Here is a 23,772-nt window from a genome sequence, read left to right on the forward strand (position 1 = left end):
CCTCACACACAGTAGGCGCTCACCCCTGCCATCTTCACCTGACAAAGCAAGGCCGGATGGCGAGGCAGCCAGGGAAGGCAGCCCAGGTGGGAAGGGCCGGGCTGCCAGGTGCAGCTCCTTCGCCCAAAGCCGCAGCCCGCCCCCAGCCTCACCTGGCGGCTGGCCCGGGCAGGCAGGAGTTAAGCGGCGCGCACGCTTCCGACCCGCAGGTGGCGCCGTCCCGCCTCGGTGCCCGGCTCCAGGCGCTCCGAAGTGCGGGACAGAATCGCAGCCAGCGCAGAGCCTAAGCTCAGCCCCGACTTGTTGATCTCGCTCAGGCAGCAGCCGCCGCCGCCGCGGGAGCAGGAGCGGGAGCAGGAGCAGGAGGAGGTGGAGCAGGAGGCGCCGCCCGATCGCGGACCTGCCACCCGCGCCCCCCGGCGCTTGCCCGCGCCCCCCGCCTCGGAGAGGGCGCCCCGGCCCCGCGGCGCCTGCAGCCCTAGCGCGTCTCCTGCCCGGCCGGCGTAGGCCGGGCCCGGCCCGGCCCCGGGTCCGCCGCTGCCCGCGGGCGGGGGCGCCCGGGCGGCCGGGGCGATGCGCGGTCCCTGGCCCCGGGAAGCGGCCGCCCTGGGGGTGAGTGTTGAGGCGCGCGGCCAGCAGCGGGGACACAGGGGGACACGGGCAGGGGGCTCGCCTGCCGCGGTTCGGCCTGTTGGTCTACCCGGGCTCCGCGGCTTCAGGCCGGGGGAGGGGGGATGTATGGGGGCGGAGGGGGGGGGGGGTCCGGGCAAGGGCTGGGGCCTGGGGGAGCGCGAGGGGAGAGGGCGTCAGGGTCACATGCTGGGGGGCTCCGGGTAGCCCCCGAAACCGCCAGCGCGCGGCGGGAGGAGGGCACGTTTTGAAAAGGCCAGAAAATTCAGCTCCTTTCCCCGCCTCCCACCTCCCCCACCCCTTCCCTTCCAAGCCCCGGGAAAGGCGCAGAACCCGGAGTTATAAAAAGCCATCGCAGGAGAGGAGCGAGGAGGAGGAGGAGGAGGAGGGGGGAAGGGGGCGGGGAAGGAGAGAAGGAAGGATGGAGCAGGTGGATCCGCAGGACTCTGCGCGCCCCTCCTGCGGTGGGGTAAGGGGCACGGAGGGAGGGGCCGGACTCCGCGCAGGTCTTGGCTTTGCATCTTCAGGGCTCACTTAGTTACCGGAGCGACCTCACGAGATGCTCCCGTGGCTTAGGGAGAGGGGTCGCTCCGGGACAGCGAGGCTGTCTTGACCACCCCATCAGTTGTGACCTCCGACAGGTGGGCAGCTGAGATCCCCCTAGAATTCCCCGGAGTCTTTTAAGGTTCAGAAAAAGCAAACCCGCTGCTACCCTCTAGAACTCACATTCTAATTATTTAGTAGCAGGGGGGAAGGAAAAGAGGAGAGATCTTAAAATATATATATATATATAAAGTTTTTCATGCAGTGCCCCTCTCTGCCCATCGCGGGGCCTGGTGCGGGACTCGACGGGGAGACCCGGAGAGAAGCGAGTTTCAGCACTCGACGGGGAGGACAGCGCCCCGGGCGCTGGGTCGGGCCTGGGCGGCAGAAACCCGGGGTGGGGCCTCCCGGATCCCCGAGCGCCTCTGGGGGGTGCCTCTCCCCGCCACCCATGGGGTGGGGCGGGCTTCAGCACCGGCGGGAGGGACAGCGCCAGGCAGTTCAGCGACCCCCCCGCCCCCACACCAGGCCCTGAGCCGCTTAAGCCCCGGGAAGGTCAAGGCCGGTTGGGGCCCCAGTGGAGAGGTGGGGAGGGTCCGCGCCCAGCTCCCAGCTCCCTGCTTGCTGACCCGCGTCCGCTTCCTGCCCTGCAGCGGTCGGGATGGAGGTGAGAAGACGGCCGTGACGCGCGCCCGCGTGGCCCCCTGCACCCCCAGCAGCCCACAGCGCGCCCTGCCCCCCTCCCCCGCAGCGGCCGGCCTCGCCGTCCAGTGACAGCGGCCTGGGGGGGCAGGGGGGGCGGGGGCGGCCGGACCAGCGATGCCGGCGGGCATGACGAAGCATGGCTCCCGCTCCACCAGCTCGCTGCCGCCTGAGCCCATGGAGATCGTGCGCAGCAAGGCGTGCTCGAGGCGCGTCCGCCTCAACGTCGGAGGTCTGGCCCACGAGGTGCTCTGGCGCACCCTGGACCGCCTGCCCCGCACGCGGCTGGGCAAGCTGCGCGACTGCAACACGCACGACTCGCTGCTCGAGGTGTGCGATGACTACAGCCTCGACGACAACGAGTACTTCTTCGACCGCCATCCGGGCGCCTTCACCTCCATCCTCAACTTCTACCGCACTGGGCGGCTGCACATGATGGAGGAGATGTGCGCGCTGAGCTTCAGCCAAGAGCTTGACTACTGGGGCATCGATGAAATCTACCTGGAATCCTGCTGCCAGGCCCGCTACCACCAGAAGAAGGAGCAGATGAATGAGGAGCTCAAGCGGGAGGCAGAGACCCTGCGGGAGCGGGAGGGGGAGGAGTTCGATAACACGTGCTGTGCAGAGAAGAGGAAGAAGCTCTGGGACCTTCTGGAGAAGCCCAATTCTTCCGTGGCTGCCAAGGTGAGTCTGGGATCTGCGGGCAGTTGCGCTGGGGGCTCTTGCCTGTGTCTGCAGATTGAGGACCACAGCTGGGCATCTCTGGCTTAGTTCCCAAATAAGACCAGAAAGGGGGAGGGGCTGTAGCCCAGACCTCAGAGGTGAGGACCAACTCCTTCCACCTGCTCCCATTTGCACTGGTTACCTCATCCCTTCATTATTCAATACTTTATACCTCGACTCTGTTGGAGAAAAGGATTTGCAGAGACATAAAATCCCACAGCAAGAGGGTGGACACTGTGAATAAGAAGGCACAGAGGGATGATAAAGCCTTGCTGGGATGGAGTTGAGGTTGGTCTATATACATAATGCTGGCTTGTGGAGTCCTAGACCCAGGTGGGAGGGGGGGGTCACCTGCTATTCTAAGACTTATCCCTGTATTTATAACCCCACTTTGCCCCAAGGAAGACATGAAAGCAGCTTACAGACGTGCTCGGAGGACATTGAGATACTGTCAGGCAGTTTTAACATAAGTAAGAAAAATGAGGCAAAGGGACTCTGAGGGGTGGGTGTGTGCATGCATGACGCATGCAGCTGGCCAAGGATGCTTGTGGGCGATGGGTCACCCCTGGTTTGTTCTTTCTTTATTTATTTGGTGAGTTTATTCCAAGAATGATTTGGTGCTGCTTGTAAAGATGCTTTGGCTGTCAGAAGAGGATGTAAATTTTGAAATAAGAGAGAAAAATGAGGCAATGGGAAAAATGAAGCAGGAGGAGGCAGGAAGGCTTAGATCACACCAAGTGGGCCATTGTGCTCTTTGGTAAAGGCAGAGGCTATGATGGCCTGAGAAAGACTTGGGGTAGGGGGCCAGGCCAGGGAAGGGGGTCAGTGGTTGATGAGCTGCTGCTTTGTGTTGGGCTGGGTTCCAAGAATGCCTCAGAGAGATGAGGCCTGTCTTCAGGTGGCCAACGTGCTGGGGTGTAAATGACAACACAGTGTGTGCAGCGCTTTAAAAGAGGTTGCGTGAGGCCTAGAGGGAGCCAGAAAAGAGAAACGTTGATGTCAAAATCCAGGAAGACCTTGTTGGGAAAGACATGTTGAACATAACTCACTCTCGAAGAGTGGGGCCAAGAGCAGGTGGGGCTGGGGTGGGCAGGTAGGTAAATGTGTTCATGGAAAAAGGAACAAGGCAGGAGGAAACGTATATACCAGCATCGTGTATTTGCTCGGGCTGCCTCCTGTCCCACTTGGCCCCTCATTGTGGGATCCCTCTGGCTTAGCTGGTCCTCACTGAAGGTCCACCTACAAGGCTGTATCTGAAGGGGACCCTCTGGAGTCCTTTCCCCAGACCTGACTCCTCTGAGAGTAGATGCAGGAGGGGGTGGCTGGTAGGAAGGTAGAGGGAGGCCTAAAGATTTTCTCCTTTCCCTGGCAACCCCCAAAGAGAATGTAGAGATTTCTAGGCCTGGTTTCCTCTTCTGTGGGCTGCCTCTGACAGTAATCCTGCCCTAGGTTTTGTGTCCAGAAAGCCTCCCTCTTAAGACAGTCACTCACCCTTAACCGGCTTAGGATCAGCAGACTTATTTTGCTATTTCCAGGCCTGACACGAGTTCCTCCTACACATACCCTGTTGAGGCCCAAACATGACTCTTCCCCCTCCCTGTTCTGTCCCTAAGACATGAGAATGAGGGGCCTGGAGGGTTGAGCACCCTCCCAGAGAAGAAGCAAGCAAAGGGCTGTGTTTGGGTTGGCAGTCTGGCAGCAAGGGGAGTTCGGGCTTGCAAAAGGCGCTGTTTGGGAATAAACAGCCTCATCTTGCCCTCGGGTTAATCCGCTCGCAGGGACGAGCTTCATGACCTCTCCGTGATCCCAGGCTCAGGCTGTCAGTTCACATTCCTGGCAGATGGACGGTCTAGGACATTCTGCAACCAGAGCTGAAATGGGGAGGCAGGCAGGCTCATTGGTCCCTCAGTATAGAAACCCTGACCACCATTGATCAAACATTTACTGTGTATGGAATGTAACAACACAATTAGTCCTTACGCTAGCTCTCTGTTATTATCCCGTCTTTCACAAATAGGGAGGTTCAGAGAGGTTGAGTAACTTGCCTAAGGTCACGCAGCAAGCAAACAGAAGTAGCCAGAAATTCAAACCCAAGTGTGATTTTTGAAGATGTTCTTTCCGTAATGATTAAATGCCACAGGCTTCTCCCCAGTTTCCCTACTTCTTCTTTTGCCCCCTGCAATCCATTGCCCGCACAGCAGCTAGAGTGAGCTTTTCAAAATATAAATTGGATCATGTTATTCATCTGCTTAAAATCCTCCAGAGGTTTCCCACCACATTCAGAATAAAATCCAAACCCTCCACCATGGCATACTAGACCCTACTGAGTTGGTCTCCATGTCCTCTCTGAGTTCATCTGTTCAACTCTCCTGTGGTTCACTGGGCTCCAGCCCCACTGGCTTCCTAGCTATTCCTTAAACAGGGCAGACATTAACCTACCTCAGGACTTTTGCACTTGCTATTCCTGCGGTCTGGAATGCTCTTTACCAGCTTGTCCGGTGGCCAACTGCTTCTCCTCATTCCTCATTTGAGCAAGTCTCTGCTCAAATAACCCCTCCTCAAAGAAACTTTCTTGATCCCTGTCTAAAACAGCCTTCTTCCTCTTTATCTCGGCAACCTCACTCAGTGTCTTCCCTGCATAGGCTTTAAGCGCCATCTAAAATTGTATTTGCTTCCTTTTCTTCCTCCGCCTCCAGAGTGTGAGCGCCTTGAGTTATATTCACTGCTCTGTTCCCAGCACCCATCAAGGTGCCTGGCCTAGAGGGGCTCCAAATAACTACATGTGGACCAAATGAATGGATCAAGCAATCAGTCAGTCAGTGTATGTCCGGTTTTGGAGATCTGTCTCTCATTCCTCACTGCCTGCCTGCAACCCAGCTTCCTGGGCCTCTGGCCTCCTCTGATCATCTGTACTCTGCCCACCCCACACCATCCATCCCCCAAGTTAGATGCCTTGCTTGTCAGAACAGCAAAGCCTATGGAAATTTCTCAGAGATCACAGAATGAAATGGTCAAATGGAGGATCATTTCTGGGTGGTTGTGAGATGTAAGAACAACCGTACCTTGTATGTTTAGAGCAAGGACAGACCAGGGCTCCAGGCCCAGTCCCACTACTTCCCCAGTTTTTGGTCTCAGGTGGGTTCTTCACCTCTGCAAGCAAGCCCTCACCTTCTACCTATAAAATGGAGATAAAAGGCCCACCTTGCAGGGTCGTCATGAAATCATGTTTGTCAAGATTTAAAACAGTGCCTAGCACATCGGAGTAGGTGGAGCTTGTTGCTATAAATAGGATCAAGAGTCCTTTCTCTATGACTGGGTGGGCTGAGTTGCAACAAACTCTTTCCTTGCGATAGCAGTACGGGGAGACTGAGCTGATGCTGTTAATAATTGATGGGATGTTCTGGCAACGTGGAGACAAACCAAAGTACAGACTCTAGCCTTCACCATCAGGGGAGTGAAAATCAAAATCCATTAGGCAAAAGGCAGTGTGATTGATTCTTGTTTGGAAACTTGGGTCAGCCCCATCAGAGCGGCGAGGTTGTGGTCCTGGGACACCACGGGGTTTCTGCTTTCTTGGAAAACTTTCCAGGCTTTTCTTAGCAGGATAGAGAGGGAAATAATTTGCCAGGCCAGGAGTATCTGCCCTCCCTGGAATAGTCTCAGGGCATGTATTTCGGTCTGATTGGCTACTATTGATTATGCCAGGTACGAATAGCAGTACTTTATATCCCCTATCTCATCGAAATATCCTCGACAATCCTATGGTAGTCTGCCAATGTGGACTACGAGTAACAGAATAGAAAACTCAAACTGTCTGAACCTCCTCTACAAGGAGGAAAATGCATCATCTCATGTAACAACAAAAATTTCCAAGATAGCTGGTTTCAGGTTAATGGCTCCAAGATGCCATTAGGATTCTAGAATATTTCCATCTTTCTGCTTCTCCAGCCGCTACTGGTGGCTTGGTCCTCAGGCTTGATGCCTCATGTTGCAAGATGGCTAATGTAGACCCATGAGGTCCAACCCATGAAGAGGGACAATTCATCCCATGTGCCACCTTTTTCCCTGAGAGGCAAACCTTTCCCAGGAGCCCCATCAGACTCCTTTTCAAATCCCATTGGCCAGGATCAGGTCACATGCTCATGCTCTCACTGCAGGGAAGCCAGGGCAGGCAAGTGTCTGGCATTTTCAGATGCAGGAAGAAATGGCTTCGATAAGTGATATTAAGACTTTTTCACAAAGAGGAAATTGAGGCTATGAGAGGTGAAATCACTTGCTGGAACTCACACAATTAAATGCTCAATAAATATTTGTTGAAGAAATGAAAATGGCAGAGCTAGGGTTTGAACCCCAGCTGGTGTGGTTCCCAGCCTGTGTTTCTTAATCCTGGAATCTTGGGCAGATCATTCAAGCTGTCTGAACTTTAGTGAGCTCATCAGCCAAATGGCATTTATAGCAATGCCCACCTCCTGGGGCTGTTTCGATGACTCAGCGAGATTTCAGATGTAATTATAATTTGCAAATGGAAAGTACTTTATAAATGTGAATAATGATAATAATTATATATTATTATGTTCAAAAGTGGGAGTGGTCCTTATTTAAAGATAGTGGTCAGTGTTTTGCTCACCACAGATCTGATTAAGAATCATCTCTGGGTGAGGGTAGGGCACCTGGCTGTCTCAGAAGAGTGTGCAACTCTTGATCTCGGGGTTGTGAGTTGTAGCCCCATGTTGGGTATTGAGATTATTGAAAAATAAAATCTTAAAAAAATAATAAAAAAAAGAATCCTCTTTGGGCTCCTGCAGATGTGATTCAATTCTCAGATCCATAGCTTACCAGGAATACAGCCTTCCCTTCTCTGAGTCTTAGTTTTCTTATCTAGAAAATGAGAAATAAAATGGAGCCCACCGGAGAGGGCTACAGGGAGATAATCTGCACAAAGTGTCTGGCACATGGTCAGCATTTGGTAAATGACAACAGCAATTATTAGCATTATCAGGGGATTCCTCTATGCTAGCTACACCCCTGGTTGGCAACATCTCCTGTTCCAGTGTTGTTGATTGCCGAATCACTGCCCGCCCCTTGAGATTTCATGCCTGTAATGTGATGATGCTTCTGTTTCCTTAACCTGAGCCAGGGGGATTCGTGTATTATCGTCAAGAAAAAATGAGGGGGGGGGCGGTAAAAATGAAAAAATGAGGGAAACCAACTTGGAATCTATGGGCCCCTTCAGTGCTCTGAGTCATCTGGCTGAGGCTCTTGCCAGCCCCAGGTTGGTCATCCTAGATGTTTGTGTTTATTCCTCAAAAACAATATTGTAGAGATCTGGAATCCTGGCTGTGGGGTCACACTGTCCTGGGTTGGAATCCCTGCCCTGCTATTTCCTAGCTCTGGACTTTAGGCAAATCACTTCACCTCCCATAGCTTCCATTTCCAAATCTGTAGATGAATATGGCAATAAAACCCCCTTCACAGGGCTGCCCAAGGAACTAAGTATGATAGTGGATGCCAGGCATTGAAGCTGTGCTCCAGAAATCCAGTATCCCCATTTGATAAAAGGAAACACAGAGGATGCTTCAGCGACCTGCCTGGGTCACAACAAGTCAGTGAAAGCTGAGGGACCATTTCCAGGCCTTTGGGACCTCACTGGTATCCTCACCAAGGCTCAAAGATCTTTCCCCTCCTTTAGGAACTTTGACCAGGATCGTACCTTGGAAGCTGGTCTCTTGGGGGTTTTGAAAGGCTACGAAATGTGAAAATATGAAAATGCTTATGGAGGAGAAGTGTTGGCCAAATGAGCAGTTTGGCCAAAGCTTCATTAACTGAAAGAGAACAAGCATGCAGTCAACACCAACTCCATACCCAGCACTTTGTGTACTTCCTAGGCTTGATGTTAGCATGGACAGGAGCCCTGATTTTAGAGCTGGATTGCCCAAGTTCAAAGTCTGTCTGTTCCTTTCCTCACTAACTGTGTGATTTGTGACAAACTACTGTACCTCTCTTGGCCCCGTCCCTTCACTCATAAAGTGAGGTCAGTGACAGAGCTTGTCTCACTGAATTGCTACCAAATTAAATGAGTTAATCCATGCAAAGGGCCTGGCACATAGAAAGCCTTTGGTGACTTTTAGAGGGTTTTGTTGTTGTTGTTAATTGACATCGTCTTATTTAACCCTCCTGATGATCTTGCCAAATAAATAAGCTCCTTTAAAAAAAAATTCTTCTTTTAAAATGACGTGCTCATTGTAAGCTGAGGTTATATAACTTGTGCAACATCAGAGGGGGAGTTGGGGCTGAATGGGGACTCAGCCCCGTTAGAGGAGATGCAGTGTCCCACCCAAATCCTTTTAGCTCTTACCACTTTGGTGCCACCAGCCCAACTCCCACCTGCCAACACCTGCAGTTCTTTGCCTTTAGAAGGCTTCCTCTGGCCAGTGGTGTCCAGTAAGACAGGGACCTAGTGCCCTATCCAGAGCAGCCCTCAACTGCTGACCAATGAGGGAAGCTATATAAACACCCTAGCTTCTCACCCCTGGATAGGGGTGTAACGCAGAAGTGCCCGGTCCACACAGGGCCCTGGAGTTCCTGATGCCCACAGTAGTTCCTTGGCTGATAATACACCCTGTTTGGCTCTTTCCTTCCCCTGTCTCATGGCTCCTCTCCCCTACCAGTGTTTCTGGGATCACTTTCCACAGAAGCTACTTGGGACTTGGATCCTTATCTTAGGGTCTGATTTTTGGGGAACAAATCACAGATCTGTGGGAAATGTCACGTCTTCAGTGTCCTGGTTGTCTTGTGGGCTAACAGCATCTGCCAATAAAACCCCTACCGGAGATCCTCCTAAAAGAAGAAGGAAATCTCCCACCTGACTTGAGAATGTTCCTGGCTCCTGATCCATGATGACCTTGCCCCTAAAGGCTACCGAGTGGAAGTACTGGAGACACAGGGTCAGCATTAAGCATTATTATTATTATTATTATTTTTTTTTGCATTAAGCATTATTTTAATAGGTAATTTAATCGATAAGGGCCCAATCTTCTCCCTGAGGAAGAGAGAGATTCTCTCTGGTAAAGTGTCTCTGGTAAAGGTGGGCATGACGAGGTGGAGCCAGGAAGTCAGAATTCACATGTTGATGTCCAGAGCACAGTTCTCCTTAAAATGTTTCCCTGGTACCATAAATAGCAAATAAAATGTGATGTTACCATGGGAGACAGGGGCCTGGGTTCAAATCCTACCTCCACCACCTCCTGGCTGTACAAGCTCACGAGGCACCTCCCCTCTGTAAGACTGGGAACTAGACCTAATAAATAGGGCGAACTTCACAGAGCGGTGGCGTTCATCCCTGCTGCACACTCAGATCACTTGAGCTTTGAAAAACATTTATGCCTGAGCCCCACAATTAGAACACAACCCCTAGATGATTTCTTGTTTTATTTCTGGCGAAATACATAAAACATTAAATTCACTGTCTTAACCATTTTTAAGTATATAGTTGAATGGTGTTAAGTATATTTACGTTGTTGTGCAACCCAGTCTCCAGAAATTTTTCATTTTGCAAAATTGAAACTCTGTATCTATTAAACAATAGCATTCCATTCCCCAGCCCTCAGCCTCTGCATCCACCATTCTGCTTTCTGTCTTAGAAGTTGACGGCTCTAGGTACCTCATATAAATGGAATCATGTAGTATTTGTCCGTTTGTGACTGGTTTATTTCACTCAGTGTGATGTCCTCAGGGTTCATCCACATAATAGCCTGTGTCAGGATTTCCTTCCTCTTTAAGGCTCAATAATACTCCATTGTAGTACTTACCACACTTGGTGTGACCATTTATCAGTCCATCAATGGTTGGCTTGCTTCCTTCCACCTTTTGGCTGCTCTGAATAATGCAACTTTGAACCTGGGTATACAAATATCTTCTCGAGACCCTACCTTTAATTCTTTTGGGTACATATCCAGTACTGGAATTGCTGGATCACATGGTAATTCTTTTTTTTTTTTTTTTTTTGAGGGACCACCATACTATTTTCCCCAGCAGCTGTACTATTTTATATTCTCACCAAGAGGGCACAAGGGTTCCAGTTTCTCCACATCCTCACCAACACTTGGTATTTTCTGTTCTTTCGATAATAGCCATTCTTCTGGGTGTGAGGTGGTGTCTCATTGTGGTCTTGATTTGTGTTTCACTAATGGCAAGTGATGTTGAGCATCTTTTCATGTGCTTGCTGGCCATTTGCATGTTTCTTTAGAGAAATGTCTATTCAAGTAACTTCCCTTTTCTAATCAAGTTTGTTTTTTGTTGTTGAGTTGTAGAGTTCTTTATATATTCTGGATATTAACCCCTTATCAGATCTATGATCTGTACATATTTTTTCCCATTCTGTAGGGTGCCTTATCACTTGGGTGATTGTGTCTTTGATGCACCTAAATCTTTAATTTTGATCAAGTCCTATTTGTCCATTTTTTCTTTGGTTGCCTGTGTTTTTGGTGTCATATCCAAGAAGTCATTGCTTAATCTGATGTCATGAAGCTCTCCTCTTACCTTTTCTTCTAAGAGTTTTGTACTTTTAGGTCTTACATTGAGGTCTTTGACACATTTTGAGCTAATTTATATGTGTGGTATGAGGTAAGGGACCAACTTTATCCTTTCTCATGTGGGCGCCTGGTTTTTTTAGCTCCATTTGCTGCTCTGGATGACTGACTCTTGGGGAGAGCCCTAGGGCAGGGGGCATCAGAGGTCCTAACAGGCAAAGGACCTATGTGCATAGTGCCGGGGACATAGGGAGGTGCTGTCCGGGTAATTGTTGGCAGAGATAAGGGATAGTCCCTGACATACCCAGCATGGCTCTACCATTCCTCTTTCATTCATGAAAGCTCTGTGGAATGCAAGTGAGAGAGAGGGAAATACAAGTGTGGGTGACACCTGTCCAGATTGTGGCCACTTCTCACTGCCCCACTGCTGTGTTCCTAACTCAGATTCCCATCCTCTCCCATCTGAACCACTACAGGAGCCTCTTCCTGTCTGTGCTTCCACCTTCTCACCCCACCACACCCCACAGTCTGTCCCCCACACACAGCCAGAGGGACTTCTGTTAGTCAGATCTGCTCACTCCCCTGCTCAAAATCTTCCCATTACTCCCATCTCCCTCAGAGAAAAAAAACTCCAATCCTATCTATCATCTGCCTGCATCTAGCATGTTTCCCCTGTCCTCCAGAGGACACCCTTCCAACCTCCTTCCCTACCACTCTCCTTCTGTCCATCACTACAATCTACCCGCAGAGGCCTCTTTGTTATTCCTCAGGCATACCACTCCCCCACCTCAGGACCTTTGCATTTGCTGTTTCTTCTGCCCATAGTCTTCCTGTAGATATCCATATTGTTCAGATCTCAGTTCAGATGTCATCTTCTCAGCAAGGCAATCTCTGACTACCCTATAAAGTAGGACCCCCAGTGTTCTCCATTCCCTTCTCTTGCTTTACTCTTCTCCACCTGACATAGCATGCAATTTATTATGAAATCACTTTTTCTGTCCCCTACTTGGGTCCAAGCTTCAAAGAGGTGGGCTTTTGTCTCCATTGTTCTCTAATGTACCCCAAGTACCTAGAACAGTGCCTGCCACAGAGGAGGCACTCAAATAAAGGTTTGTCGAATGAATGAATGATGTTGTCCTAGAGATAATTTAGAATACACACTCCCAATTAAAAAAAGGAGGGATCCCTGGGTGGCGCAGCGGTTTGGCGCCTGCCTTTGGCCCGGGGCGTGATCCTGGAGACCCGGGATCGAATCCCACATCAGGCTCCCGGTGCAGAGCCTGCTTCTTCCTCCGCCTGTGTCTCTGCCTCTCTCTCTCTCTCTGTGTGACTATCATAAAAAAAAAAAAAAACACACACACACACACACACACACTCCCAATTAAAAAAAGGAATTTGTTTACAAACTTTGGGGCTTTCATTGTTATTACTAACACATTTCTGGAAGTCAGACTCCCATCAACCTCTGCCACACTTGGGATGCAGAACGCAACGTTTCTCAACTGGAGCTCTACTTCTCAGCCTCAGCGCTATTGACATTTGGAGATGGACAATTCTTTGTTGTGAGGAGCTGTGCTGTGCACTGTGGGACGGTTAGCAGCAAACCTGGCCTCCACCCACTGGATGTTGCATGGGAAGTGGGCATGACAGAAATAAAGGACGAGCAGCTGCCAGGAGGATGTTGCAACATTCTAGGCAAGAGGAGATCGCAGCCTTGGCAGGCGGGAGGGAAGAGGAGTCCGTGAAGAGTGGTGGCTTTGGATATATGATGGATGTGGAGGCAGTACCTGGGCAGACACAAACCCTCAAGCTCCATGGCATGCCTAGTCCATGACATGCGTCTCAGGCCCTGGCCATTTTCTAGGTGTGAGTCCTTGAGCCACATGGCTCAGCTTCCCTGTCTATAAAATGGACCTAATCACAGCCCTACTGCATGAAGACCTTCTGAGGATTTTTTTTTAAGGTTTTATTTATTTATTCATGAGAGACACAGGCAGAGGGAGAAGTAGATTCCATGCAGGGAGCCCAACGTGGGACTCCATCCCAGGACTCCAGGATCACGCCCTGAGCTGAAGGCAGATGCTCAACTGCCGAGCCACCCAGGCATCCCAACCTTGTGAGGAATAGATAAGGTGAAATAGTAAATAACAACAAGAAACATGTAATGCCCACAAGACCAATATCAGATGTTATGATTATGATGGGCTCCGTTTATTCATTCACTGAGATTTGCTGAGCACCTACTGCATGCCAGGCACTGTGCCGAGTGCAGAGGACACAGTAGAGAACAAAATAAAGATCTCAGTCCTCATGGCACTGAGACTCCAGAAGGAGAGAGAGTGAAATCAGGCAAAGCATAAACAAAAACAGATACTGATTGGAGCAAGGTAACTGTGAAAAAGGAATCAGGAAATAATCAGGAAAGATGAACACAGACTGGATATTTGATGCTCTTGAGAAATTAATGCCATTTTTTAGGTATGATAATGTTACTGTGGTTATGTTTTAAAATAGTCATCTTTTAGAGATACAAGGTGAAATATTTTAGATGAAATTACAGGATCAAACAATGTAATATTTTGGTTGGTGATACACCATGAAGAAAGGTCAGCAGGAAGGGGAGAACATGTTTGGGTGGGGACTTTAACAGGAATGATCAGAAAAGGGCTCATCAAGAAGGAGCCAGTTAAGCAAAGACCTGCAGAAAAGGAGAGAGGGAGGTATGTGGACTCTGGGGGGAAGAGTGTTCCTGATGGAGAAAATAGCATGTGCTAAGGCCCTGGGTCAGGAGTATGTCTGGGTTAGTCAAGGAACAGCCAGGTGACCACTGGCTGGAAGCAGAGTGAGCCAGCGGGGAGCTGGGGGGATAAAATTAGAGGGGTGACCTTGTCTGTCACTGTTGGACCTTGGCCTTTCCACTGGGCCTCCACACTGGCCTCCCTACCTCTTGCCTTCCTCCTCCAGTCCATCCTATGTAGAGAACCAGACCCACCTTTCTCAAGTATAATCTGCTCATGTCACCCCCTTTCAAAAACCCTTCCGTGGTTCTTACTATTCCCAGGATAAAGTCCAAACTCCTTAGCTTGACTTTCAAGGCTCCAGCCAACCTCTCACCTTCACCTCTTCTCACACCTTCTCTGTGACCTCTCTGCCCATACCACACCCACCTTCTTGCATTCCCGGACCACTTCACCCTTCCCTAGTCCTGCTCCACACCTCTGCCCAGGCTGATTGTTCTGCCTTGCACCCCCTTCTTCCTCTTGTCTGCTGCAGCCTCTCTTTCCTCCCTTCACCACCCACATCCTCTTCAGGCAGCACTGGCTGCTCCCTCCTCTGTGCTCCAAAAACCTGGTGTTCATACCTTCTTCTCACAAAACACTGTGAAGAGTAGCTTATGGGCTGTTCTGTGGATGCCAGGCCTAGCCCACAGAGAGATGGGGATGCTTAAAAAAGCAGGCTCTGCAACCTGACTGCCTGGATTCAGATCCCAGCTCAGTGATGATTCAAGTTGTGTGTCCTTGGGGGGATGATTTAACTTCTCTGGGCTTTGACTTCGTGATCCATCATTTGGGGAGTCTCACAACAGCCAGGGTGACGGTTCTCTATGAAGCACTCAGAGCAGTCCCAGGCACTCAGCAAGTATTCAGTACAAGATAACTATTGTTGTTGTTTTTGCATAAGTGTTAATAAACGTTTGTTGAGTGAATGAGTGAGCAAACTTGCATGATTGTGTGATGACTGATCAGAGGAATCTTGCCTACAAAGCAAAGATCTCCCAGGTGTACCCCCCTCTTTCCTCCCACCTTCCTTGTCTCTACCTGCGCACTGCCATGCTCACACTTCCTAGGCCAGAAAGAAGTGACCTCTAGCCTTCCATCCACAGCGAGGAGACACAATTAAATTCGACATGTGAGGTGTTTTCCTCTACAACAAGGCCAGTCTCCACCATAATTGCCCACTGTGGCCTGGCAGGCGGACTCTGTCTGAGAGAATAATGTTACATTTGCCAATCGCACACCATCACTCACATCCACCAGGTAATGGACCTGGAATCAAACAGCTTCTAAAATTAGACCATCATATTTCACTAATTGCTGCTCAGGGTTTATCCTTGAGTCTTTCAAGGCCCGTATGATCCTTGGGCCCTTGACCTTGGTCAGCTCTGCCTCTGAGAGTCCTTGTAAACCCAAGTGTGCCAGTGACACAGCCCATGATTGCCCTGCCACGGGTGTGTGGGAAGCAAAAAGAAGATAGACATAAGATGATGATACTGGACCTGCCTTGCATTTGTTCATCATGCCTGGAATTCCCACTCTCTTTGAAGGGATCGATTTTCTTTTGTCTCCCACGCTATGGATATGTTTACACATCACTTATTATTCCTTGAATATAGTGACTGCAATTTCATTCAGTCATCCTCTCCTCTTCCTGAGACAATCTTTCTGGTTTCCCAGTTAGCTTCCATTCTGGGCTTCTCTGGACCTTATAACTTTATGTGGGTGTATGTGCATGTTTTGAGGTCCTGCTTCAATGCCACCTGTTGTTTGTGTGACAAATATCCATTGTGTATTACTGTATTCTAGGCACTGTGCTGGGGGTTTGAGAAGCACTTGTGTATCTACTATTAGGATTCTTTTGGTTGCAGGTAACTGATAGCTCAAACAAACCTATGCAAAAAATGTAACTGAAAAGTCCTGGGTTAGGAATAGCTTCAGGCAAGGCTGGATCTAGGGACTTAATTATGCCATCAGTACTTGGTCTCTAATATCTCTAGGCTCTGGCTTCTCAGCAGGCTATACCAACACGACTGGAAAGATAAGTTCTGGCAACTCCTTTCCATCCTGGAAAGAAAAGCAAGTTTCTTTCCAAATAAATCCAGCAAAATCCATGGGTTGGTTTTCATTGCTCATCTCCAAGCCAATCACTTTGCAAAGTCTGGATCACATCTTAGTGACTGGACCTGGGAAGAGACCAAGAGATGGAAGTAAAAGAGGTGGTACCCCAAGGAGAGATTGAGGTACTACTACGAAGAGAGGGGGGAATAAAAGTAAGCTGCAAAAATAATCCATAGCCCTCATGAAGTTTCTAGCCACCCGGAGGGAGATGGGCATTAAACAAATAAAAAAGTAAATGACAGGGCACCTGAGTGGCTCAGGGGTCTGAGCGTCTGCCTTTGGCTCAAGTTGGCTCAAGTTGTGATCCCGGGGTCCTGGGGTTGAGTCGCACATCAGGTTCCCCCGCAGGGAGCCTGCATCCCCCTCTGCCTATGTCTCTGTCTCTCTGTGTCTCTCATGAATAAATAAATAAAATCTTAAAAAAAAAAAAAGTAAATGACAATAACCACACAGCATAATCTGTATGCTGTGAAGGAGAGAAGCAAGATACTTTGATAGAGAACAACAGGGTGTGGTCAGAGAGGGCCTCTCGGTGCAGGTGGCCCTTTCTGAGAACCTGAACTTGACTTCTCTCCTTCCCAAATTGCAGAAATGACCTTTCTTTCACATTCTGTCTTTCTCTCTTACGTCATTTAGCAGGCTCCCTTTTGGATTCTATTTTCTTCTGAGTTTGTTTTATCTCCCCAAGTAAAGCAGGAAATTCTCAAAGTCTAGGACTGTATCTTCTTCATTTCTGTGTTCTAAAGCAGGGTGGGTGGGCTGCTCATTTAGTTCATAAAGTTGTATTGGAACACCTGCCACATTCATTTATTTACCTATCATCTAAGGCCGCTTTGAGTTACAATAGCATTTAGGGGAAAAGTTTGCTGACCTATATTTTGCCATAGCCCTAGGGCCTGATGCAGAGGAGGGGCCTTGTCAGAGGGGGTTTGTTGGAGGGCCGGAGGGAGGAAATGAAGGCACTAGCTAGCTGTGCGACCTTGAGCAGATTACTTAACCTCTCTGGGCCTCTGGCTCCATATCTTGCAATGCCAGCTGCCTCTTCTCATCCTTCAGATCTTGGCTCATGTGTCACCTGTTCAGAAGGGCCCTCCCTGACCTTGAATGACCAATTTGGATGTGGTGGCATTTATACTCTTTGCACGATAAAATGTCTCATGGTTTATTTTGAGGTTAGGCCCACCTAACCAGGGGCAGGCGTCCTTCCCCTCCTCTTCACCAATGTTTTCTCTTGTCTCCTATGCCACGTCCCTGGTAGGATAAATGGAAAGAACTCTGGTTTGGAACTCTGGAGGCTTGGCTTCATAATCCCAACACAGTCACATATATGAGCTCTGAGAACCTGGGCAGACAGCCCTTCAGCTCTCTGGCCTCAGCTTTCCCAGCTGAAAAATGGGTGTGAGGTCTGGTAGCTCTGCCAAACAGGAAAGACCAGTGCACCAGAACGTCCAACATGGTGCCAGGCCAAGCGCAAGTGCTTTGTTCGCATTGTTGGTTTTCCTTTCCTCCTCCTTTTCTCGAGAAGGAGAGGGAAAGATGGTCTACCCCAAACCTTGCCAGAAGCCAGCCTCTGACTACGACACCTTGCCTGCTCAAATGCTTCATGCAGTGACTGTGCCAAGGAGTGCCCGGAAGGTAGGCAGTTTTATCTTACATAAAGCTCTATGCAAATGCGAACCAAGGCAAGTCCCATAGTCCAGCTCCCTCTCCTTCCACGTTGCTGGCCCCAAGCCCCACACCCCTCCATAAAAATGTTAGACCCTTGCTGGCCTCATGACTGGGAGAATAGACCAATCCAAAGGGGTAATTTTCCAGACAGATTGGAGAAGTCCATGTGTGCGTGCGTGTATGCTGGATGCCCCTAATTACTGAGCGATATGCTGGCAGGGCTGGCTATAGAATTTGAGGGGGTGTAGTGCAAACTGAAAATGCAGTCCCCCTTGTTCAAAAATTCATAAGAATTTCGAGACAGTGACAGCAGAGCGTGCAACCAGGCTCAGGGCCCTTCTAATCACAGGGCCTTGGGGGACCATGTAGACTGCACCCCCATAAAGGCAGCCCTGCCCACTAGGAAGAAAGACTCAGAAGTCTTGGGGGAGGAGCAGACGATCCTTTAGTCCTGGAGAATCTGTCAAGGAAAAAGTGCCTCCTCAGGGACCTGGAACTCAGATGGCCACAGGGGCCAGGTAGGTAGTGTTAACAAGCAAAGCAGTTGGTTGGGAGAACTGTGATACCTCAATGAGCGAGACAGTTAACACTCAGCCTCCGTGTCAGGAAGCAGGGGCTGGAGCATACACGCCCATGGAAAGAGGCAGCTGCCATTCAGCTCCAGGCTGAGTTCTGGGCCCTGCCAGAGGTTTCCTTTTTCTTTTTTTCTTTTTTCTTTCTTTCTTTTTTTTTTTTTTTAAGAATTATTTATTTATTTGAGGGGCACCTGGGTGGTTAAGCATCTGCCTTTGACTCAGATCATGATCCTGGGGTCCTGGGATCGAGCCCTGCATCTACCTCCCTGCTCTGCAAGGACTCGCTGCTCCCTCTCCCTCTCCCTCTGCCTGCGGCTCGCCCCCTGCTTGTGCACGCTCGCTCTCTCTCTCTCTCTCTCCTCTCTGTCAAATAAATACCTACTGTTTTTAAAAAAGAATTATTTATTTATTTGAGAGAGAGTGCATATGCAAGTGGGCGGAAGGGCAGAGAGAGAGAAAAAGGGAGAGAAGCAGACTCCCCACTGAACGAGGAGCTCAGTGGAGGGTTCAATCTCACCACCCTGAGATCATGACCTGAGCCGAGATCAAGAGTTAGACATTTAACTGACTGAGCCGCCCAGGCACCCCCAGAGATTTAATTTTTCATTTGAGATATCCCAAGTTATTAATATTGGCAAATAATTTTAAAAAATTAAAAACATTTGAATGGGCCAAATTGAATAGTCCTGTGAACCACTTTTAGCTGTTAGGGCGCTACTTTTTGGCCTTTGAGGCACAGAGCCTTCTGATGGCTAGAAATAGGAAGAGGAATTGTTTCTTGCCTCTGAGGCTCTCCATTCTAGAAGGAAGAAATGAGAACAGGGCTTGGGTGACAGAAGCAGCAGGTCCCCCTCCCCTCCCTCCTGGCAGCAAGCACAAGACAGGGTGGCAGGTGTTTGTTGAATGAATGACTGTCCCAACCACCTGGGACTTGGCTTCAAAATTCAAGGCACCCCCAGCTGGTGCCAACACAAGTCAGGGAAATGAATGGGTAAATCCTTAACTAATTAGCTAATAGGAACCAATGTTCCCCTATCCAACCTCCAACCAGAGCAGGATGAAAAGACTGCTATAAGGCTGTAAAAAGCACTGGATATTAAGTCAGTAAACTGAACTGGTTCTGATCCTCAGATTCCTCATCTGTAAAATGGGAATAGCGAGGTACCAGGGGTTGTCCAGAGGACTGAATGAGAAAAAGCATGTAAAGTGCTCAGCAAAGTGTCTGGTATGCAAAAAATATAAGCTGGTGTTATTTTCATTTTCATCTTCCTGTCCTCCCCATCTGAGCATTTGGCTTATTTCTAGGGGCTGCGGGCCCATGGAAGAGTGTGTTGTGTAGAATTAAGCTTTAGATCCTTGCAAAGTAGTGTTGGCTCTACAAAATCAGGCTGGGAAGCTTGAGCATTTAGGAATTCTTGGCAGAGACTGGGTCCCCAGGATGGGAATTCTGATGCTCAAGGTTGGAATTAACGCTGCTCGAGATCACAGCAGCGACGTTCGTGGTTGGGATGCTGGCATTCAGGGTCACAGTTCTGGGCTTCAGGGTTAGAAGGCTGTCATCCATTGTCAGAATCCTCAAATCTGTAATTGGACCCAAGGAGTACATGGCCAGGGTATTGCCACTTGTGATAGGAACTCTAGCAGGCAAGGTCGGAACGCTGACATTCCAGGCTGGAACTCATGTTTAGAGTCTGAATTTTGAAGGTCAAGGTCAGGACATTTCAGTGGCGTTCATGATTGCAATTCTGGCAGGCACATCAGAACCTCGGTGTTTGGAGTCAGAACTCTTGTCCCTGACTCATTATTTTGTGGGCCTTGTCCCTCATGTGTATCATTCATGCTTCATTGTCCACCCCCTTGGCAGCAGTTCCCGAAGAAATGCAAACCACAGAAGGTCCCCAAACCTCTGTTTAGCTGGTAGGATTCTGTGACTTATGCCTCTTTCTTCTTGGTGTTTCTGACACCCATCCACTCAGGAGGTATCCTAGAGGTGACATGATCCTCAGGAAGGCAGCTGAGCAATGACTCCACTGCCTCACCCCTGCCCAAGACCCTGACCTGTTCTCAACCCCATTTTAATTTGCTTTTTCTTGCTGGTTGACCTGGAGCAGGCCCAGGGAAGCAGCCCTGCCAACCCCAGAGTGGGGGCAGGGCTCCTGAATGATCTCAGCGCCCTGTTCTCCAAAGAAAGGCAAACGGTGTCAGGCAAGGGTCCGAAAAGATGCCAAGGGCTTGTGGCTTCCCCACCTGGGAGATGTGTGGCTGGCAGCAGCTTGTGGGGAAGTGGAATACTGTGCTGGTTGGTCACTGTGGTCATTGCGAATGCACTTAGTGCCAGCAGGAGGGAGAGTTTCATTGATGGTGGGACCGGGAGGTGCTACAAAATCATCTTTAAACTCTACTTACACTGTGCAAGTGCCCGTGATGGACACTCAGTGGAAAGGTGGTTGATAGGGGCGAGTGGCCGGGTCTCATCCCCTAGTAAATGACTATAGCTCTACTCCCCCACCTTCATGCTCCCCCTCCCTCACCTTCTCACTCCCCCTCCCCCACCTTCATGCTCCATTCCTTTACCTTCCTTATTTTTTTCATGCCCTTTTCACTACCTGGTATATTATATGTTTATCTGGCTCATCTCACTACATTATAAGCTCCATCAGAGAGGGACTTGGACAGGGTTTGCTTACCCTGTCAGTATTAAATCTGTGCCTAGCATATAGTAGTTACTAAATAAAATTTGTTGAGTGAATGAATGAATAGATGGATGGATGAATTTACCCTTCAGATATCGTCTTAGAGAGTTTTTTGGGCCTCATAGCATTTCATTGAGTCTGCCTCCCATCTTATCTACTCATCTATACAGAGGTTTGGATGGGGGTGAGAGGAAGTGGTAGTAGGAAAGGGCATTAATTTCATGGCTTCATGGCTTCTCATTGCTCTCAGGATAATTTCCAAAACCTTTATCCTATTACCAAGGCCCTATATGAACTACTACCTACCTTCATATTACACACATTATATGGCTCTTATCTCCTTTCGCAGATCCTCAGAACTCCATTCTGAGTCTTACTTCGGGGCCCTTGCACATGCTATGCTGACTAGAACAATCTTGCAGCCTCCACCTTGGCCCCCTTGACCACCTTAATTCATCTTTTCTTTTATTTTTTGTTTTGTTTTGTTTTGTTTTGTTTTTTTAATTTTTATTTATGTATTATAGTCACAGAGAGAGAGAGAGGCAGAGACACAGGCAGAGGGAGAAGCAGGCTCCATGCATCGGGAGCCCGATGTGGGATTCGATCCCGGGTCTCCAGGATCGCGCCCTGGGCCAAAGGCAGGCGCCAAACCGCTGCGCCACCCAGGGATCCCTCTTTTTTTTTTTTTTTTTTTAAGATTTTATTTATTTATTCATAGACACAGAGAGAGAAGCAGAGATACAGGAAGAGGGAGAAGCAGGCTCCATGCAGGGAGCCTGATGTGGGACTCGATCCCGGGTCTCCAGGGTCACACCCCAGGCCGCAGGCAGCGCCAAACCGCTGGGCCACCCGGCTGCCTAATTCATCTTTTCTGACTCTACATAAGCATCCTTCTCTTGACTTCCCAAACTTGATGTCATTTCCCTCATGATGGGCCCTGGCATTTCTTCTAAAAATTTGTCATTACTTCCCCTTGGTCAATGTTTATGGATTCCAAAGTTCAACAATGGGGGATAATCTTCCCTGAACGGAGGTTTTTTATGAAGGAGGTGGCCAGATCCCCTTCCTTTCTACTCAGAAAACTGTAGAACCTGGGCTTCCCAAAGAGATTTCTTAGCTGCCTTCCAAAGCCTGTCCCATATAGCCCATCACCATGGGCGCCCTGTCCTTTCAGTTACTTCTCACCCTCCACCTGTCCAGGTTGAGAGTAGGGCCTCTCTGGGGACTCTGAGGAGTTCAGAGCTGCAACCCAGTCTGTTCCTTCTACCTGGAATACTTTTCCTCTCTTCTTTACTCAGTTATTGCCTGCTCACCTTGAAGCTTCCCCTCCTCCAGGAAGCCTTCTCTGATTTCTGAAAAGGTCAAATCCCCAGTTATGGTTTTCAAAGTTCTGTGTGCCTCTCTTGGGTGGCCCTTGTTCCCATTGTAATTTCATATCAAGGCAAAGAATGATCTGATTACTACTTGCCCTCCTTGACTCAGAGTAGACTGTGAGCTCTCAGATGGCAGGACTTGTCTGCTGTGTTTGTATGTCTCTCCCACACCTGGCACTGTGCCTCCCTCCCTGTAAGCATTCTGTAAAATTATGTTGGATAGGTGGGTGGGTGGGTGGATGGATGGATGGATAGATGGATGGATGAATGGATGAATTCAAAGGTTATTACAGTAGGCAGGAAGCAGACATCATACTCTTTTGGTGGGGAGTGGGTAAGATAGTCTGAAATATCTAGGTGAGACTCCAACCAGAAGTTTCTTACTATCCAAAATTGAAAGGAATAAGGGCACCAAATATCTTTACAAATAGCCACATCTTCTCTGGTGCTCAAAATGTATTGAATGATAATTACAGTGTCTTTTAAGAGCTTTAAACCAAAGGTCCGTACTTTGGTTCTAAAGGGTGCTATTGAATTTTCCTTAAGCAAATGCTGCATATAAAGACTCTAAACCCAGGAAACAGAAATTCTGAGGGATCCCAGTGAATTCACCAGAAATGTGGTTTATTATGAAGCCATACTACCTTTAGTGGCAAGTGAATATGGTTCAAATCTCAGTTCCCCACTAGTGCCAGTGGCCTTGGAAAGTCACTTCCCTCTCTGAACTGACATTTTCTCCAAACTCCATCCTATAACCACCATGGTGAGTAGAAAGAGAGGCCTTTTTCCTGGCTCTTCCAGCAAAAGTTCCAGAATTGGCTCTGACTGGATGCACCTTAGTGATGTGCTCATCTCTGAAACCGTTTCTGTGGCCAGAGGAGAACATGAGTGAGGGGTTGGACCAGCCTGGGTCATAAACTGCCACTGGATCCAGGGGAAATACCTGAAATAGGTTTGCTTAATATTATTCCTTAAATTAATTCACTTATTTTATTCAAATCGGGTTGTTTTAAGGGGAAATTTGGTACTGTGAAGAATTGGTACCATTCACTATAAATCATGTTGTGAAATTCTAGCCAGATGCTGGAGCCTGACACCTGCTCTCTTTGAGTTAAAAGGGAGGATGTACATGTGTTAGAGAGGTGTTAAAATCCCATTAGCTTCAAACTAGACTTTCCCCTTAAGGGAGTCCGAAGGTTTGAAGGAGAATTGGCAAGGCTGGCACTGTTGATGCTGAATCAATGTGATTAGAGGTCTTGTCTCTGTACAACTACACCAGTCTTGGCTACACAGGAGAATCATCTGAGTCCCAATGCCAGGTCACCCCCAGACCAATTAAATCAGAATCTCTAGGGGTGGCTCCCAGGGATTGGTATTTGTCAAGGCTCCCAAGGTAATTCCACTGTGCAGGGAGGTTGAGAAATCCAGATTTCAATGCATCT

General features: G+C 49.1%; 1 protein-coding gene across 2 annotated transcripts in view; it reads left to right on the top strand.

Moving 5' to 3' along the window:
* Positions 1 to 374: 374 nt before the first annotated feature.
* The window catches only part of KCNB1 (potassium voltage-gated channel subfamily B member 1), a 102,210-nt gene continuing 78,812 nt past the window's right edge, over positions 375 to 23,772 (top strand). The window contains exons 1-2 of one of the 2 annotated variants that reach the window (XM_072735588.1): positions 375 to 612; positions 1,827 to 2,559. In XM_072735588.1, coding sequence (XP_072591689.1) covers positions 1,993 to 2,559 — 567 coding nt within the window. In that variant the 5' untranslated portion in view covers positions 375 to 612; positions 1,827 to 1,992. Of the gene's footprint in view, positions 613 to 1,046; positions 1,100 to 1,826; positions 2,560 to 23,772 lie in introns of those variants that run through there. The other variant, XM_026014752.2, reaches the window with a different exon arrangement.

This window comes from Vulpes vulpes, chromosome 14 (assembly GCF_048418805.1).
Source record: "Vulpes vulpes isolate BD-2025 chromosome 14, VulVul3, whole genome shotgun sequence".
NCBI lineage: Eukaryota > Metazoa > Chordata > Mammalia > Carnivora > Canidae > Vulpes > Vulpes vulpes.